Source organism: Mchenga conophoros, linkage group LG13, assembly GCF_057382185.1.
Source record: "Mchenga conophoros isolate Kocher_MC1m ecotype Shallow Benthic linkage group LG13, M_conophoros_male_GT1.1, whole genome shotgun sequence".
Classification (NCBI taxonomy): Eukaryota; Metazoa; Chordata; class Actinopteri; order Cichliformes; family Cichlidae; genus Mchenga; species Mchenga conophoros.
In genome coordinates, this window is record NC_140538.1 from 31,465,856 (window position 1) to 31,484,954 (window position 19,099).

Genomic DNA, 19,099 nt, shown 5'->3' on the forward strand with positions numbered 1-19,099 from the left:
ATCAACAAAATAGTGTGTATGTGTATTTTCACAGTTTATATGGAGCCCATATATAGTCGTATGTATACATGACCCCCTGTAAAAACCCCTGAGCACATACTTTTTTGTTTTTGTTTCTTGCGGTAATCACACTGTTCTTAGTTGCTAAAGTTCAGCTTGTGGAACACTGCTGCGCCTGTCAATGCCAGTTCTCTCAGAGAGACCAGTAAAAGGGCATTGGATGACACCACTGGCAGGAAAATTTTCAATAATCAGTTTGGTACCATACCATTTTAATTTTCAGATTTATTACTGCTCTATGAACTTTATGCTGAAAGAGGAGTACTGGAAACAATACTGTCACTGGTATATGCACACACATGAAAGAAACACCAGTAAATTCTTCTAGCAAGCAAACACATCAAGAAATAAAGACATGCAGACCATCAACCTTTATTACTAATCCTATTTCAAAATGAATGATATCGAATTTTCAGTTCATCTACATCTGATTTTAGAGAGGCATCTTTATGTCTACATCCAAAGAAAGGTTTAACGAAAAGGGGAAAAAAAGAAATAAAATTAAAATTAGAAACATTTCAGATTAAGAGTCTACAAAATCAAGTCTAATGACAGATGGCATCTTGGGCATACATGCCAACTGATTGCAACTTCCAGATGAGTGATGTGTGTAAGCAGGCATAACCCAGAGGCTGAAATGATAGTGGTTTGTGTTTGGTTTATCAACACCCACACAGTCATAAAGAAAAATAATAACAGAACTTTAAAAAGAATCCTTCATGGTAGCTGTCAGAACCCCAGGGCCATTAATACAAGGTTCCTAATAAACTATAGCCTATGACACAAAGACTGAGACAGAAGCCTGCTGATCCATTGATACAGGTGATTGTTATGATGGAAAACCATCTTACCTGTAAAAAGCTTGAGGTCTGTGGGTTCCATTTCTCTTCTGGTCTCCCGTGCCATGTGTTGAGGATACTTAAACAAACCTGATTAATAAAAGACAAACAAAACATTATGTGCCAAAATCCATGTGTATTACCAATGTTAAACATACAATATTTAAGTCCAGTAGATTTTTGTTACCCCTCTCTCAGACTTAATATGGGATGTGGGCAAATTGTCTGATCTATAGAGTGGTTCAGATATTCATTGAAGCTTGTTTCAGTGAACACACACACACACACACACACACACACACACACACACACGCACACACACAGCAAAGTGCTCAACCATCTAATCAGATTATCTGCACAGCTTGTTTCTTCTACTTACAGTACCAAAATTCTGAGAATTCAGTGAATTGGTTGGCAGATTTTGCAATTAATACACATTTTAAAAAGAAGAAAAAAAATACATTTACTTTGCCATCATTGTAGAGGTTTGGGTTAAAGCGCACACTGTGTCCGCCAGTGGTCTCCAGATTGACCAGAGGTGGTGAGTTGGGATAGTCTTGGGGAAAATAAACATCAAATTCGAAACAGCCATTGGCATATGGTGTGTCAGCTGGACCAGTGATGAGAACCTATGAAAACAAACAAAAGGGAAAGCTTAAATATAAACAAAGATTAGTTATGAGCTTAGTCATTATCACGCTGAAAGAGGGTTAATTGGAGAAAGGTGAATGTACTGATAACAGTAAATTTAGATTTTAACAAAAGTGCAAATGGCAAAAGTTTTAATGGAGAAATGGCGCAGACACAGCTAATGCTGTTTCACAGCTGCAACAAAGTAATTACAAACAGGCCAAAGGGTAAAATTAGAGGAGAATTCTAACTACAGTACTCACTGCTGAGCATTTGTGGCAAAATCTGATTTATTTCCTAAATATAACAAACATAAATATAATGTCTAATTGATATTGAGTAGACTTGCTGTTTAACTAGAGTTGCTTCACACAGCACAGTTCATAAACACAGACGAGGGCAGGGACATTGACTGCCCAATAAATGAACAACCCTGCCTTCATGTTTAAAGCTCTCTTTACCACAACAACAAGGATATTGGCTGATAACACTGACAAACAACGGGGACAACTAAGCAGTCACTATGCAATATACTGTGCCATAGACCATTTGGCTGCTACATCTCATTAATGAGTATATTTCATTGCTAGCTTGCCTGCACTCAGTGGATCTGCGTTCGACTACTCCGCCTAGGCTGCACTGTCGAGCACAGATCCACTGAGCGCTCAACACAGACAGCATCGTCAGAAGGAAAGTTGATAAAATAAATTGAAACATTTGTATTGTTCGATACATATGCGTACCGAACCGAAAGCACTGTATCAATCGGTTCAATATCGATACGAATATCGTTGCACCCCTAATATATGCGCGCACACACACACACACACACACACACACACACTCTTTTTCACCAATTTTGTTTTATTCTGATTTCTTACTGTGCAATTTCTGTCAGTGTTCTGCTACTGGAAACTGAATTTCCCAGAGAAACCTACCCGAGGGATTAATAAAGTTCTATCTAAACAACATCACTGGCAAAAAGCAATGACATGACTCCCAGACCACTGAATCTTTTTCCCTTGTCTAAAGTTCACAAATTAAGTCCAAAAGTTTACAAACAGAATCGGCAACCAAGGGCACCTCTAGCAGTCTAAAACCCACCTACTTAATACTGGCTACTTGAACAACACAAGTCACTACAGTAGTACGTATAGGGACCAAATAGTCTACAACAATGGGCCAGATAAAAGATTTAAATATTCTATTGAAATCAAGGACTTCAGAACAACTTTGGGTTCAATGACCTCAAGTCATCTTAGGAATGAATTTTCAACCTTGGCACATCTTTCTTTTATGAGTTTCTATCATTCCTCTTGGAAAATTATTCAACCTCACTATCAAGTGCTTGAATTAATGCCTCAATTAAAGGTAGGTGTATGGTGCTGCTGGACCAAGTCTGGACTAAGAACTTCTAAATACCTCTAGTGAACATATCTATGCAGGTGCATTGCATAAGATATTCTATTCACATACTGAAGTGCTCACTGAATTTATATCGGGCATATTCTAGTCCTAAGTAAGGTAGACGTGTTTTCCTTTCATAATGCGAACATCCTGACCCTTGTGCAAACGACCACATTGGTCTTGAGTAGTGTTAGGGGTTTTGTAACACTGAGATTACGTAGCAGCTACACTAAGATTTCTGGAGGGCACTGGGTGCCACTCATGCATTAAGGTTATTTTGACATGAACATTCAGGCACATCACTTTCATTGCACTTTCCACCAAAGTCAAGTAAATCTGGTGTGGAAGCATTTTGAGACTGAAACTGACTGTGCCACCTGGAGTGTGCTGAATAAATGCAGTTGGCTGTTTGGTTATTAATTTAAGGATGTGGGGTGAGCTACTAGGATGTACTGACCCCTCACAGATCTTGATGTTTCCACCTCATCAGCCACTGTCCCTCTCTGCTCATGCTATTCCTTGGGCCATGCTATTATAGGGGGAAGTTAATTTTGGTAAATTCTGAACATGTTTGCATAACAGGGGCGTTAACTGAGGTCAAAGATATTTTCTTACTTCAGTTTGTGATTACAGATAAGAATATACATCCATCCATTGCATTTCTTGACTAATCAATGTCAATGTTGCACTGTTGTGTGCGGTGTTTTAATCATATGTCAGCTTTGTTGTTAGTATGCTGCGTCTTTATTTGGAATATTTTCCTGCCAAAATGGAGCTAAACAGATGAGAATTTTGACATTTAGCAAAGGAGACTTTGCCATTAATCAACTTGCGGTGTAAGAGCCATTTATCAAATGTCACTAGGGGAATGACTAAGAGCTGCTGATGACAACTCATATGGCAGGAGCACCACAGAAAAACAGCACACAAAAATCCTGGGAGTGTTGATTCACTCACCCACTTCTCACATGAGTGGATTCTACTAAACCCAGAGTGCATTCTCAATCAAAACAGTTACTACAACACACAATGTATCCTCTGTATTCTTATCATGCAGTGTGAAGTCATCGTAGCCTGCTATAAATCTGTAGCCCTAAGCCTAAAATAGCGGATAAGCTCTATTACCTTCATGATATCCAGCCTCTCCTCATCGCAACGGACAAAGACACTCGAAGAAGCAGACAGAGGCAGAGAGGTGGACAGAGTGACAGCCTCTTGGGCAAGGCGGCGAGATCTGGCTGCGCTGTTTGTATCACTGGCGTTCTTCACCTGAGACATGTAGTGGTAGTTCACCTTGAACATCAGCTTTCCATCCTCATCTTCTGATACCATTTCAAAGGTGTCTGGACAGAGAACAGACACACAGGTCAGGATAAGTTCAGCGCATTACTGTGCTCAACCCAATTATAAACACAAGTGAAAATGGAGTTTTTTTCTTTTATAAGCCATATTCAAACAGATAAAATGCGATCTAAATTCACGGTAATAATTAAAGCAATAAAGGGAGATGAAATACTGTTTGTGGTCGTGGTATGTTACCCGTTACAGGAAGATCGACCTGCTGTTCTGAGTTTATGAACCTCATACTCCATTCCAGAATTAATCAGATCTTTTATATTCATTTTTATTCACTTACATATACAACACACACACACTATAGAACCATGACAAAAAAAGATAAATAAATAAAATAAAATGGACACAGCAGCCCTGCTAGCACTAAAAACTCTGGACTCTTCCAGAGAAAAGGCTAATGAATTCTGTGTGTCCCAGGTTAGCTCACTGTCAGCATACTTGTAACAAGTACTTGTAACAAGTCTCATAGCGAATATATTTATTATTTTTTTTAAGATCTCAGATCCAACTGATCTGACATCGATGTTTGTGCTTTATGGCCAGGAATGTGAACTTCTTGTGAATAAACTGGTAATAACAGGGATTAGTAACAAAACAAAATTTAAAAGAAAAACAGTTTTTTAGTTAAATGCTAAAATGACACATACTGCACACAATTTTTATTAACATCCTTATGCAACAAGTCTCTTGTACCTTCATTGAATTTATTTTTAACTCCCGATCTGACTGTACTTTTTTACCACAAAAAACAAAAGTGTGTAAGTTACTGAACAAGTGCAATATCTTTTATAGCTAAAATGCTACAAAAAAAGCTCAGATATTGCTGTATATTGTTTAAACAATATACAGCTTGAGTCATAACGTGAGAAACATTCAGATGAAACAGCCACCCTGTCTTGAGTTGTCTATTTCTATGCTGTCTGCATACCCAAACACTGTTTACAGTCAAGTCACTTACAATGACCTCAGACATCAACCTGCTTACAAAATCAATTGCAAGACAGCAAAAACAGTGTAATTAATCATGACATGGCTGAGTGGAGAGTGATGGACAAGACAAAAGAGATCAGCTGGATGGGAAAGTAGCCTGATTCTGCTTCCCTTTCAGAATACTGGTGTGAAGACATTAGTAAGCATGTCAGACATGAGATAGAACAAGAAGATTTATAGCAGAATGGTGCATCACTTTTTGTGTGTATATATTTACTGATTGATAGAAACTCACCAAACTGTAGTTTTTTCATGGCAGCTACATATTTTTCCTCCAGAGAGCGGAGTACGGACAGGGGCTTCGGCCGGCTTGACACCTTCCTTGAAGACTCCACTAGTTTCTTCTCTGGTAAAGAAAAGGTTGAGAGTAGGGAGCAAAAATATCAAAGCCCAGAATAAGGAAAAAGACCTAGGAATGTGTGTGTTTTATGTTTAGGTGTTTCTCACTGTGCTCATCTTTACCAAAACCTCCCACATGCCCAACAGGTTTGTTATATACTGAGAGTTAATAATAAAAGTCAACTCTACCTCTCACTTATCACATCTGGTTTCAAAACACCAAGACGACAATGACAAATACTCAGCTAGAGGCTTCAAAATGGGATTTCAGAAACCAATGCAACTAAATCCATTTGGTGCACAGTTTGTGTGTGTCTGACCAATGTAGCCAGGACCACTGAACAAAGGGATATTTTCTGTGCATCTAAGAGTCCCTTTAGAAATGAAGTGTCCTTTAACTCAAATGAAGACTGAGGAAGTGCAATATAAATTATGTCCTGCTACATTCACAAATGGAAATTGATGAGGTACAAACTAAAACCAATACATTCAAACATAAAGGTTCTGTAATAAATTCTTGCTTCATTAAGGTTCTAGTCAATATTCAGTTTTAGTTTGAAGTGTTAAGTCAATTCAGTTTGGAGGCTTCAATTTTAGATGTCACTGACCTACATTGCATTATATACAGTTATTCAGCCTTGTTTATTTAATTCAAGGCGCTATAAAGGGATGAGTTATTTCTAAGACTTTTGGATAAATACTGAATTTCAATCAGCATACATTACGTCTATTAGTGTTACATTTAGTAACTGTATTTTCTGAGATTAATGCATAATAATACTGTCTTCACCTAGCTACCAAGACATATAAGCAACAAGGCAATTAAATAGTATTGTGACAAAATATTTTACAATTCAGCGGCAGGCTCATAGTTGCTGGCCCACTGAGGTGATCTCAGCAGCTTTCACAAACACAGGAAAAATGATAGAAGTGATAAAACTTACGAGAAAAACAAGAATGGGTCAAAGGCTATGCTCTCCATTTCCACTGCTGAGATTAAGTGTAAAAAGGAAATAGTGGCAACAGCAGCAATATAATTACAATATAAGACTCAATTTTTTTTTGTCTGCCTACTCTATAGAGCAAAGGCACAGCTAATTGTCCTGGAAGATTTCAAAGGCGAAGACCAACTTAATGGATGAATATGCAGATCTTTTACAGAATGTAAAAGATAATCTAGACAACCTATTCCACAGAAAATGTTGCCCTCTTACTTAAAAGATCTATGATTGGCCAATGTTTTCTGTGGAATAGATTATCTAAAGCTTTAAAATAGAACCTAGAATTCAGGGTTTCTGCAGGTGTGCTAACAGACATGAACCCTATAATTGCAATATGCTCAAAAGTACTCTACTCCTCCACCATTAAATCAAATTCACAGTTTTTTCCTGCTCTCAAGCACATCAACAGTCATCAATTGCGAGACAATTATTTACAAGCTCAAGAAAGAATATTATACAATTTTTCCATAAGGATATGTTTAACAAACAGAACTGCAATTGAATCTTGGAGGAATACAAACTGTAGAGAGCAGTGGCTGATATCATTATCTGGCCTGTTCAGATAACTGAACACTTCAAAGGGACTTTTTCTCTTCTCAGTCAATATAATCAAAACAGAGGAGGATGGTAACTCATGTCAGAGACATTTCTTAAAGCCTCTACACTAATTAAAAGATTATTCATGTATTGTGCACTAATGCTGCAAAGCTATACACTGGACAACTCTGCATAACTGGTAATCATAGAGCCCTTTGCTATATGGATTTCTTTACATGAAATGACAGAACATTAATCTTTATCTATAGCCCCCTACCTCACATGCACACTTCCATCAAGTCTAATAGCCAGCTCCCCACCTAAGTACTCAGTTAGATGACCAATTTATGTAGACAGAGCATAAAAACTTAATGCAGGGAGTAGCAAGAAATGGATGGGTGGGAGAAACCTAATATTGTAATACTGTGAAGCAGCAGAAACAGGAAATGTGTCATGCTTCATCATGACACAGACATTTTACTGATGGCACTGCTACCTTAAGATGGCTAATGACTTGTCTCTCTTTATTTTTCGATGTCTTATACATGTTAGGTCATATGTACTTTGGCCTTTTCTATTCTTCAGTCTGAATCTTGTGTTACAATTTTAACTGACTGTTTATCTTTGTAGGGCTCATACGACATTTCAGAACCCACCTTGGAGGAGGGAGAAAAAAAAAACCCAAAACAAAACATAGGCCAAGGAATGTGGAGCAAATTTAAACAAGACATCAGAACAAATTTCCCACGTGTGGGACTAATAAAGGTTATCTTATCTTATCTTAGTAGCATATAGTCCATCATCCACCACAAAAGCTACAGGGTAACATTAGAAGCAGATTTAGATAACAGTGAATGTGACCTGCAGTTTCAGACAGTTTGGTCAAGTTCAAATTTTCAATAACAGTCCAATGGTGTCCTTGATTGAAATTAAATTGTCGGGCTGCAGTCAGTCATTTAGACTTTGATAAGCTAAAGACAATAGATCTGGCACCTGCTAAAATCATTCAGCTCAAGTTGTGACACGGGAAATTTGGAGGGAGGGAGGGGCGTCTCAGAGCTTCACATTTTTTAAAAAATATTTGATTTCCAAACTTGTTTTTATACAAATCTGGGTATGTGGTGTGTTCACTTAAATGTACTGAACAGTGTGACCTGAGAGCCTTCAGATTTAGAGCAAACAGTGCAGAGAATGAGAACTCGGCAAACACAGTTGTTTTTTAGGTAATAAAGCCTCATGTTAGGCTGTGTATACATACCCTGGTTGGCCTGCCGTAGGTTTGTAGTAGCAGCGTAGACTATCTCAGCTGTCCTCTGGATGTCAGGCACCAGCAGAGTCAAACCCTCGGGCTCTGGGTCTGAGCTCTCTGATTTTGCCACACCTTTACTTTTATCTTTCTTTGACCTGGAACACACACAGATTGTGCTGTTTAATAACTTGTTTTTTTTTAGAAATTTTTCTGAAACAAAAGATGATTATATGGATGCAGGTTTTATTGCTATAAATTATTATTATTGTTATTATTATTAAGATCTGTTGCCTGTTATTTAAATTATCCACTTCTCTGGGAATATAACCACGTCAGTAATCTAGATAACAATCCCCATCCCCAGTTTACACATTTTTACCCTGAAAGAAAATAAAATTGCTATATAAGATAACAATGTGTTTGTGTGGTGCTTCTCTTCCATGGCCACTCTTAGAACTTTGCTCTGCACATTTTAAAACAGTATTTTACATTCTGCCAAATATATGGGCTCAACAGCTGCTTTCATCAACCCAGAATTGTGACTTAAAAATGAAGACAAGTCCCTAGGAAACACAGCTGACAGTTCAAGTGATCACTCTCAGTGCCTGGGTATTTTTCTTCAGTTTTTAAAAAAAAATAAAATTAAAGTCCCTATTTTGTGTGTGGACCTGGAATGTGAGTACTGTGCTTGTATAATGTCCTATGGCCATCAAAATGATGCTCCACACAAGAAAGGCAACGCAATGCAATAAAGGTCTGTCATTTTAAATGACATCTGTCCCTTAGGTTATATCACAGACATTCCCATTACACCTGACATGGATTCTAAACTCCTGTGGCTCAAAATCTTACCTGCACCAACCACTATATGCCTTCAATAAGCTATCTTGCTCTCACTAACCTGTTATGAACTACAAGGTTTGCTGCCCCTTGGTATGTTAAATAAACTATGCTGGCAGCATGACAGCTACTGCAACATTCATGGCAGGCATTTTCTAAAAATACCTTCAAATGCATCATTCATAACAAGGCACTGTGACATGTATGTACACAGTGTGTGTGTGTGTGTGTGTGTGTGTGTGTGTGTGTGTGTCAATCTCACTACAGTATGTTGTCAAAAAGCTTACAGCAGCAGTGGTTGAGCTGAGCGTGCTGGATATAATAAAAAATGCACATACATTTTTTTTTTTTTTTACAGAGCACAGGCAGTGTCCCTTTTGGGGTACATTTTAATGGTAAGTGTGAATACAGCTTGAGAGATAAAGAGCCCATCTTCAGCAGTATTGTTGGTTAATGATAATGAAGAACTGGGATAGTAAGGTCTTGGCTACATCCAATATTCAACTTAAATTTGTGGTGACATAAAGGATCTGATTTTTGTAATCTAAAATGCAATGAAAAAAAAGAAAAAACAAAACAAAACAAATAAACAAAAGAAGCCCATAAATGGTTTAAATAATTGAGATCACTTAAAAATTTAAAACCTTAAACTCATTAAAGCTTTCTCTTAAGGTGAAAAGAGTTATTCCCACTTGATTTTATTTGTGTCACCTGAGGCGATTGGTGTATGTGTCAACGCATGTTTTCATCTTTGCCAGCAGCATCCCAACAGAGGTTTGGCCCTCAGCATGCTCTTCGTCCTCTTCTTCCTCATCCTGGCCTGGGTCTCCAGTCAGAGGCAGCAGCAGAGGAACCAGTGCCGTGCAGGTAGAAATGGCCCTCAGCAGCTCCAGTAGTGCTCGATAGAGGGGGACGTGGCGTGCCATATCTAGAACTGTAGAGACAACGTGGATACAGCGTTACATGTTTGCTGGTAGATATAACCTAATCTAGGGTCACCATTCCCAACATCATGGTCCAGAAAACTGATTGCTGTGAAGTTGCTCACCATCTGTTCAGTGCTGCCACTATTGACATGATTCAATATTTCAGCAGAACCTATGAACAAAGTAGTGGAGTCCTTTCTGCAGCTTCCAGACACTTGTGAAGGCAAACTAATGACTAAAGACTTCTGCCCTGTAGCCTAAAGGAGATGGAGGTTTTCCAACAACATAACAAAGACTTGCATTACACTTTGTTTTGTATAACAATTTAAAAAAAAAAAAAAAGTAGAATTTCACAAGAAGGCAGCACGGTGGTTAGCACTGTTGCCGCACAGCAAGAAGGTCCTGAGTTCAATTCCACCATCAGGCCGGGGTCTTTCTGTGTGGAGTTTGCATGTTCTCCCCGTGTTTGCGTGGATTCTCCCTGGGTACTCCGGCTTCCTCCCACAGTCCAAAGGAACTCTAAACTGCCCATAGGTGTGGATGTGGGTGTGAACGTGAGCGCGAATGGTTATCTCTGTCTATGTGTTCACGCTGCGACAGACTGGTGACCTGTCCAGGGTGTACCCCCCTCTCGCCCTAAGATAGCTGATAAAGGCTCCAGCCCCCCGCAACCCTGAAAAGGATAAGCACAAGTGGATGGATGGATGTGGAATCTGGTTTAGCTGTCAGGGCCTCTTCTAGCTCAGCTTAGTAAGCCATTACCATGGAGATGTTGTGGGCTCTTACCGACAGAGCTGCTGCCTTGTAGCACTTATCCATAAGGCTAGACTAAAAACGGTCTGTCTTGGAGGGGAGGGATGGAGCCGATGAGGGTAGAGACGTCTTCGGGTGAAGATGGCTTACTACCATTGGCTCCACTTGCGGCATCTGGCGGAGGCTGACTGACTCCATCCCCCTTACAATCCAGCAGGGAGCTCCCCACGATGGGGTGTTTTCTCACTGTATGGCTTTGCTTTCCACGTCACCGCTATCTCATTGAGTAGCTCGGGGAAAACAGGCAACATATACTTCCCTGGGTTTTTTTTTTGCATTTGGCAATTTCTTACCATCAAAACAAGATTTTACAACCCCAGTTTGCACAGCGGGCCACAGATTGTAGACCCTCGCATCTTCGGACTTGTACATTTTCCTGCACGTCGGCATCCAGGGGAGACGGCGGTGACAATTTTTCAACCTCACTGGTAGCTGAGGGCTTTGCAGCTCAGCGGCCACACAAACCCAGAGACCTCATGGAGCCGCAACCCACAGTGCTCAAGATCAAGCTGCAGTCCACACCACTGCGTAGTGCCAGAAAACATAAAGGCCTCTATCAGAGCCCAAAACACCCTGAAGAATGTCTTCGGTAAGAATATATGTACGACCATAAATAACAGTGAACTTGCCTAGATGCTTAGCTACTTAACAAAAAAGCTCTTTCGCCCAGTGTGAAGTCAGTCTTGTAGTTTTATTTCAAGATGTTTGAAGATATTCCAGTCTGGCTACAAGGAGCACAGTGTTTGACAATGTCTCTTTTTCAAGGTTTGGCTGCCTTCGGTAAAAGTCTGATGACAAGTAGCCACAGGAATGGAGAAAGGGATTCCGAAAGTGTTTGAAAGAGGTCGCTTGTTTTTTTGTTTTGTTTGTTTAGAAAATAAACTATTTGGCAAATGTGATTTATGACTCAGTGTTGGGCTCATTTTCAGTTATTGTTTGCATGAAGCAGCACCTTACAGAAGCCATCGAATACAAGGGTCTGTTGAGACAGTGTCAGCCTCCGCTCTTGTTTGTGGCTCCCAGACTGTTTTACATTTATATTGAAATTTCCAAGTCCTTTCTGTTCTACTCCTAGCATCTGCACAACACTGAGCTTTAATCCTTTAACCACTGTCTGTGGATGACACCTTGCAAGAAATCTCACTCCCCTTTTGATACATCTATGTAATTACTGGGGGCAATCGAATCCGAATTCCTCCTATGAATTGTCAATGTCCGGTTGTTTTCTCCAACCTTAAAAGGAAGAGGAAACCAATTTAAGCAGGCTCTACTGAATGGGGGAAAAAAAAGAATATTCGAGCATCTTTTAAGCACATAAGCAAAACACAAGATTAAAATCAGACAGTTTCAGAAGGAACATAGGCAGTTAGTTTTAAAAATTTTACTGCTTTAAAGACACAGCAAAAACCTCTGTTTGAGCAAATCACATAATTTGTTTTGACACTTTCTATAAGCAAAAGTAATATTTCTATCCTTTTTTAACATGGCAAATTGTAAATAGACTGGTTCTTATACAGGGAGTGCAGAATTATTAGGCAAGTTGTATTTTTGAGGAATAATGTTATTATTCCTCAAAAATTCCTGACAGTGCGCCCCAGGGTGGCTGTGGCTACAATATAGCTTGCCATCACCAGTGTGTGAATGGGTGGATGACTGGATATGTAAAGCGCTTTGGGGTCCTTAGGGACTAGTAAAGCGCTATACAAATACAGGCCATTTACCATTTATTGAACAACAACCATGTTCTCAATGAACCCAAAAAACTCATTAATGTCAAAGCTGAATGAATGTTTTTGGAATTAGTTTTTAGTTTGTTTTTAGTTTTAGCTATTTTAGGGGGATATCTGTGTGTGCAGGTGACTATTACTGTGCATAATTATTAGGCAACTTAACAAACAACAATATATACCCATTTCAATTATTTATTTTCACCAGTGAAACCAATATAACATCTCCACATTCACAAATATACATTTCTGACATTCAAAACAAAACAAAACCAAATCAGCGACCAATATAGCCACCTTTCTTTGCAAGGACACTCAAAAGCCTGCCATCCATGGATCCTGTCAGTGTTTTGATCTGTTCACCATCAACATTGCGTGCAGCAGCAACCACAGCCTCCCAGACACTGTTCAGAGAGGTGTACTGTTTTCCCTCCTTGTAAATCTCACATTTGATGATGGACCACAGGTTCTCAATGGGGTTCAGATCAGGTGAACAAGGAGGCCATGTCATTAGTTTTTCTTCTTTTATACCCTTTCTTGCCAGCCACGCTGTGGAGTACTTGGACGCGTGTGATGGAGCATTGTCCTGCATGAAAATCATGTTTTTCTTGAAGGATGCAGACTTCTTCCTGTACCACTGCTTGAAGAAGGTATCTTCCAGAAACTGGCAGTAGGACTGGGAGTTGAGCTTGACTCCATCCTCGACCCGAAAAGGCCCCACAAGCTCATCTTTGATGATACCAGCCCAAACCAGTACTCCACCTCCACCTTGCTGGCGTCTGAGTCGGACTGGAGCTCTCTGCCCTTTACCAATCCAGCCACGGACCCATCCATCTGGCCCATCAAGACTCACTCTCATTTCATCAGTCCATAAAACCTTAGAAAAACCAGTCTTGAGATATTTCTTGGCCCAGTCTTGACGGTTCAGCTTGTGTGTCTTGTTCAGTGGTGGTCGTCTTTCAGCCTTTCTTACCTTGGCCATGTCTCTAAGTATTGCACACCTTGTGCTTTTGGGCACTCCAGTGATGTTGCAGCTCTGAAATATGGCCAAACTGGTGGCAAGTGGCATCTTGGCAGCTGCACGCTTGACCTTTCTCAGTTCATGGGCAGTTATTTTGCGCCTTGGTTTTTCCACACGCTTCTTGCGACCCTGTTGACTATTTTGAATGAAACGCTTGATTGTTCGATGATCACGCTTCAGAAGCTTTGCAATTTTGAGACTGCTGCATCCCTCTGCAAGATATCTCACTATTTTTGACTTTTCTGAGCCTGTCAAGTCCTTCTTTTGACCCATTTTGCCAAAGGAAAGGACGCTGCCTAATAATTATGCACACCTGATATAGGGTGTTGATGTCATTAGACCACACCCCTTCTCATTACAGAGATGCACATCACCTAATATGCTTAATTGGTAGTAGGCTTTCGAGCCTATACAGCTTGGAGTAAGACGACATGCATGAAGAGGATGATGTGGACAAAATACTCATTTGCCTAATAATTCTGCACTCCCTGTATCGTGCTTCTTCATACCACCTGGCTGATTCAACTATGCACACACTCATACTTCAACGGACTCCTCAACTTGGGGTTTCTGAGCTACAAGCAGCGCTTTGAGACCTAAAGGGGACCCATTAACCTGATTTATTATTAGGGTTCAGATTAGCTTTGCAAATTTCAGTGTAAAATAATTTAATTTAAAATTCTTTGGAAACCACTCTTTGCAAAGTCACAGGTCCTGTAATCAGTAACCTTTTTCCCCACAGAAAACACCAAGCTCAGCTATGAAATGCTTGGTTCCAACATTTGTTGAAATATGAGCTTAATCTTAATCCACAGAAATGTGTCATGGGCAAAAGATGTACTTGGAAATATTGACATTTATAATATTTAAACTAGCGTGACAGAGATTTTAGTTTCAAAGTGAAACGACTCAACAACTACTGGATGGAACATCCATATTACACACAGACGGATTCTAACAATTTCTGCCAATCCAAAATGTGCAGAACACTCATTTGGATATCACAGCTCTCTCTGAATAAATTAATATCCATGATATCTGTAGTCTCCATCACCAAATGGAAAACTGAACAATGATGTAGAGCAAACGGCAAAGACAAGAATCTGACCTTTTGTGCTCAGCCACAAGATGAGCTGCAACCCAAAGAGGATGAACATCCATCAAAACTATGACCATTCTGGTAGTGCTGACCTGCAGTCATTGCAGCACTGAGAACAGACAATCTCCACTCTGTGTGATTTAAGGCCTTCAGAGGGCAATATGGAGACAGGTGTTTGGCGCAGCAATTCTGGATGTTCAGCCTGATTAATAGTTATCAGGCCTATAGACCTGTAGGAAAGCACCTGTGATGAAAATAGTGTGGCATGTATTAGAGCTGCTTGAAACAAAAGTATTACTGCTGGATCCTGTTCACCCATTTAATCTCCACTAGTTTTAAATCAATCGTCTTACTGAAATTATGCATCCATATGTTGCATACCTCCAGAAACACAGTGATGTTAAGATGTAGATATTAAAGGCAGTCTTCGATTAAAGTCTCTTTAGTAGACAGAAGCAGTAATTTTCTCCCCTAACTTTTCAATTAACCACTGTGTTAATTTAAAGCCGTACTGACAATTTTTGGTATCAAAAAACAGTGTCCACAGTGAAATACTCATTTAGATTCAGTGTTGGCTGATGCTCCTGTCTGCTTGGGGATGTGGAGTAATTTACGGTTGGTCACATACTATGGATCAGAACAGTTATTTCAGGGAAACAGTAAAATACTGTGAGCTGTAGGACCCCTTTCTTTATTTAAAAGTCCAACATTTGTCTGCTCATTATAACAAAGCTTACTTCTTGTGAACAAAGAATTTTAAAAACCAGAGTGCTCATCAATCCAAAACAAGACAAATGATCTAAAGGAGAAAATTCATGACTATTGCTTCTTTCCATAGAAGGGGGAGTCCTGCTAAAATGACACAGAATCTAAGAATTCGAGCCAAACATAATTAGAACTGTTAATTAGCCACTGTAAGAAAAACACCTAATAGGAAAGACGACATAAGAAGAAACACCTGCTCTCAAAATGTTAAAATGCAAGTACACACGCTTTCAATTTGAAGGTTTTATGCATCAAGATAATTCACAAGTAGAATAGATTTGAGACAGTTGAAAATCTTCCCAGAAGCAGACATCCCAGTAAATTCACTGCATGACCAGACTGTGCAATGGTCAGAGAAACTGGGAGGAGAAAAAAAGCTCAGCTCAGCACATTAAATGTTACAATTCGTCACGACCTCGTGGATGGTTTGCTTAGAAGGGTTGCCATAAGAATGCCTCATCCTTCTAAAAAGAACACAGCAGCAGATCTTAGATTTGCAAAGCAGCATTTGAATAAATCACAAGACTTCTGAAACAACACTCCCTTCTTACTCTGTGAGGAAACGCGTTAGTGTAGCATGTTCAGTCAACAGTTCACACCCGGCCATACAAGAACTTCTTTCAATGCTTCTTCTACAGAAAGGCTTTCTATCTATCATTCACATTCATAATGATGGATATACTTTAGAGACTAACTGCCGATTAGAGTGACTGCCCCGGATGACCTGCTCTTCCTCCTGAGCTACAACCACCTCAGATGCTTTATTAATCATTAATGCAGAATTCCAAAGGACTCAACTTCTTTCTTGCAAGTATACGCTCATTAATCATAACATTATGACCACTGAAGTGAAGATGAAGTGTTGTGAACTGATGTAAACAGTTTTTGATCTAGCAGTGAGTTATTGTAAACAATGGTTGGGGAAAAACAAAAGACTTAAACCGCTAACTGCTACTTTAAAGTTCTAAGTTTGCTAGTTTTTCAAGTGACTAAAAAGATATCTGACATTTGCTGATCTCTTTGTAACAACATGCTCTTCTTAATGTTAGCACCCAAGGAGACAACAGATTTTGACACCTTTCATCATGAACTTTACATACCACCACAATTAGTAATTAAAACGGTCAATAACACCAAGTTAAATAACATTAAACAAGTGTTCACTGAGTCCGCTTTAATGGGGAAACAGGAGAGTTGATGCGTAGGCAGGTTGCTGCTACAAGGGACGGGTGTTGAGCACACGGGTCACACTGAGTGGGTGGCAAATACTGTGACTCAAGCACGGCTGGACAGTGTCAGGTCTTCCTGACCCCTATAGGGCAAAGGAATAGAGCGGGGAGTAGCTGAAATAGTAAGACTGTGACATGCCTCCGCCAACACACAGTCTGCCTGAGTGGACACCGTAGATAATGTGCATCAAGGAAAGTCTGTGTGGAACAACCAGAAAAAAGTAGCCTGGAGCTCTGTACCATTTTAAAGCACAGAAGAAATAGTGGCTGCATTTTTGTGCAAAAAGAATCCCTTTACAATCCAAGCTACTCAGGTTACTTAGTTTTGGGTTGGCACACACTGTGAACACAGTAACTGGGTTAGAATAAGTAGGAAAACAAAGTGCCTACCAAGAAATAAATAAATAAACACAATTCCTCGCTTCTATTTCTAACTATTGGGGCCAAGAAAAAACAGCCTCTTTTGGGTTTATGTTTTATTATTGCCATTTATGCATAGAAATTTATAATCATTTATGCTTAGAAAGTACATAAATGTTTGTAGACTGATAGAGGTTTGATCCTTAGCAGTCTGTAAAGACTGTGTGTGCCTTCCAGAGTGTTCTGGCATGCACATACACACCCTAAGGTCATGAGAGAGGTCATACCTTCTCTTCTTGATTTATACTATAGGAGGACACCTACTCTGTATCTGCATCTGCGTAAGTATAAGTGCCTTTTGTTTAGGTGGACCGCTGGACTCCTGGCACCAGCTTTGGGGACTCTTCACAGGGTCACATGTTGATCCCACACACACGCATGCCTATACGTACACACGGATAAGGTACTCTTTGTTCACATGTATGCCTGTGTAAAACGTCATATGTTAATGAACTTGTGCATAGACGTGTAACCACAATAAAGAGCAGTGCTACGAGGGAGCAGACGAGAGCAACTGGGGTCAAGCGAAGGAACGACGCTCATCACAGTTCTCTCCGTCGTGCACGAGCAATACAAAGAACTTTGCCGACTCGTGTCTTTGCTGTTGCAGTAGAATTGTCTCGTTCCAGCGGTGGGTCTGTGCTAGACAGACCCACCAGCCTCCTTAGATAAACATTTTGTTTCTGCCATGTATGCAAAAATTTTAATTCATCAAAGTTAGTTACATGAATAAATTAGCAATGATTTCCAAACTATGACTAAAATGACAACTAAAAGAAATTCATAATTATCCCAGTTCATCATGTAATTATCCTACATCCCACCTCATAAATAAGACAAAAGGTTCTTAACCAGACATGATACCAAAATAAATAAATAAATAAATAAATAAATAAAACCCAGCAGAAACTCCTTATTTGTTACAAAAATTCACCTTTTTGATGTTGATGAAGTATATTGAGATAGACTCTTTTACTTATAACATTCTGTTGTACCTGGTTACCAGGTAAATTAAATACTGCTGAAGCCAAATTAATTCAGTCTTAAATTTAAGGTCTGATAACTAAAATTAATTAATTTAACGTTAATGTATCAACTAATGTTTAAGCAAACATATCCCATACATAGATGCAATAAATGTGTGCATATGAACAGAAATGAAACAAGAGCTTAAGAGAGGATTGAAGCAGAAAAAGCCTTAACAAAGCAGACTCCTCTAGTCTGCATGCCTACACATTCCTTGGGCAAGATCCTGAACTCCAAGCTGCTCCAATCCATCCACTAGACTGAGTGTGTGCACAAATGTTCAAAAGTGCTTAGATAAAAGTACTCTATAAATGAGTGTGACTGGATTAACAAGAAAGCACCTTGAGTGCTCAATTATGTACCAGTCACTTTACCATTTAGTACAAGCTAACTAACTGAACACATAGTAATTGAGCCCAACAACACTGACCTTCTTTTCCTTTATTAAAAAAAAATATCACTAATGGTTTTCAATGGTGCTACAGGAGGACTGGAAGATGACACATAAAAAAAAAAAAACGTATCAACATCAAGTTTGTTTTAAGGTAGTAAAATATTTCATAGAAGCATAGAAAAAGGTTACAGCAGAGTGAGGAGGTTCTATCACAAAATAAAGGGGGAAGTTAGAAAGACAAAATAGGCAGGCTTGGTGTCCGTTTCAGAAGCCACTGGTTAGAGATGAATATATCTAACTGCGTGCAGACCCCCACATCTTTTCACGGCCTCATCCTCTTTGTCCTCCAACCAGTCACATCCATCCTTTATTTCCCCACCGCCTTTTATTGCTGCCTCCTCCTCCTCAACTCCTCCCCTCTCTGCAGGTCT

General features: G+C 39.5%; 1 protein-coding gene across 5 annotated transcripts in view; it reads right to left on the reverse strand.

Annotated features, from left to right (window-relative positions):
* The window catches only part of birc6 (baculoviral IAP repeat containing 6), a 134,993-nt gene that overhangs the window by 15,246 nt on the left and 100,648 nt on the right, over positions 1 to 19,099 (reverse strand). For all 5 annotated transcript variants that reach the window (XM_085243020.1, XM_085243021.1, XM_085243022.1 and 2 more), the window contains exons 65-70: positions 9,960 to 10,182; positions 8,418 to 8,563; positions 5,518 to 5,628; positions 4,062 to 4,279; positions 1,367 to 1,528; positions 912 to 989 (exon numbers count right to left, since the gene is read on the reverse strand). In XM_085243020.1, the coding sequence (XP_085099146.1) occupies positions 912 to 989; positions 1,367 to 1,528; positions 4,062 to 4,279; positions 5,518 to 5,628; positions 8,418 to 8,563; positions 9,960 to 10,182 (938 nt within the window). The remainder of the gene's footprint in view (positions 1 to 911; positions 990 to 1,366; positions 1,529 to 4,061; positions 4,280 to 5,517; positions 5,629 to 8,417; positions 8,564 to 9,959; positions 10,183 to 19,099) is intronic.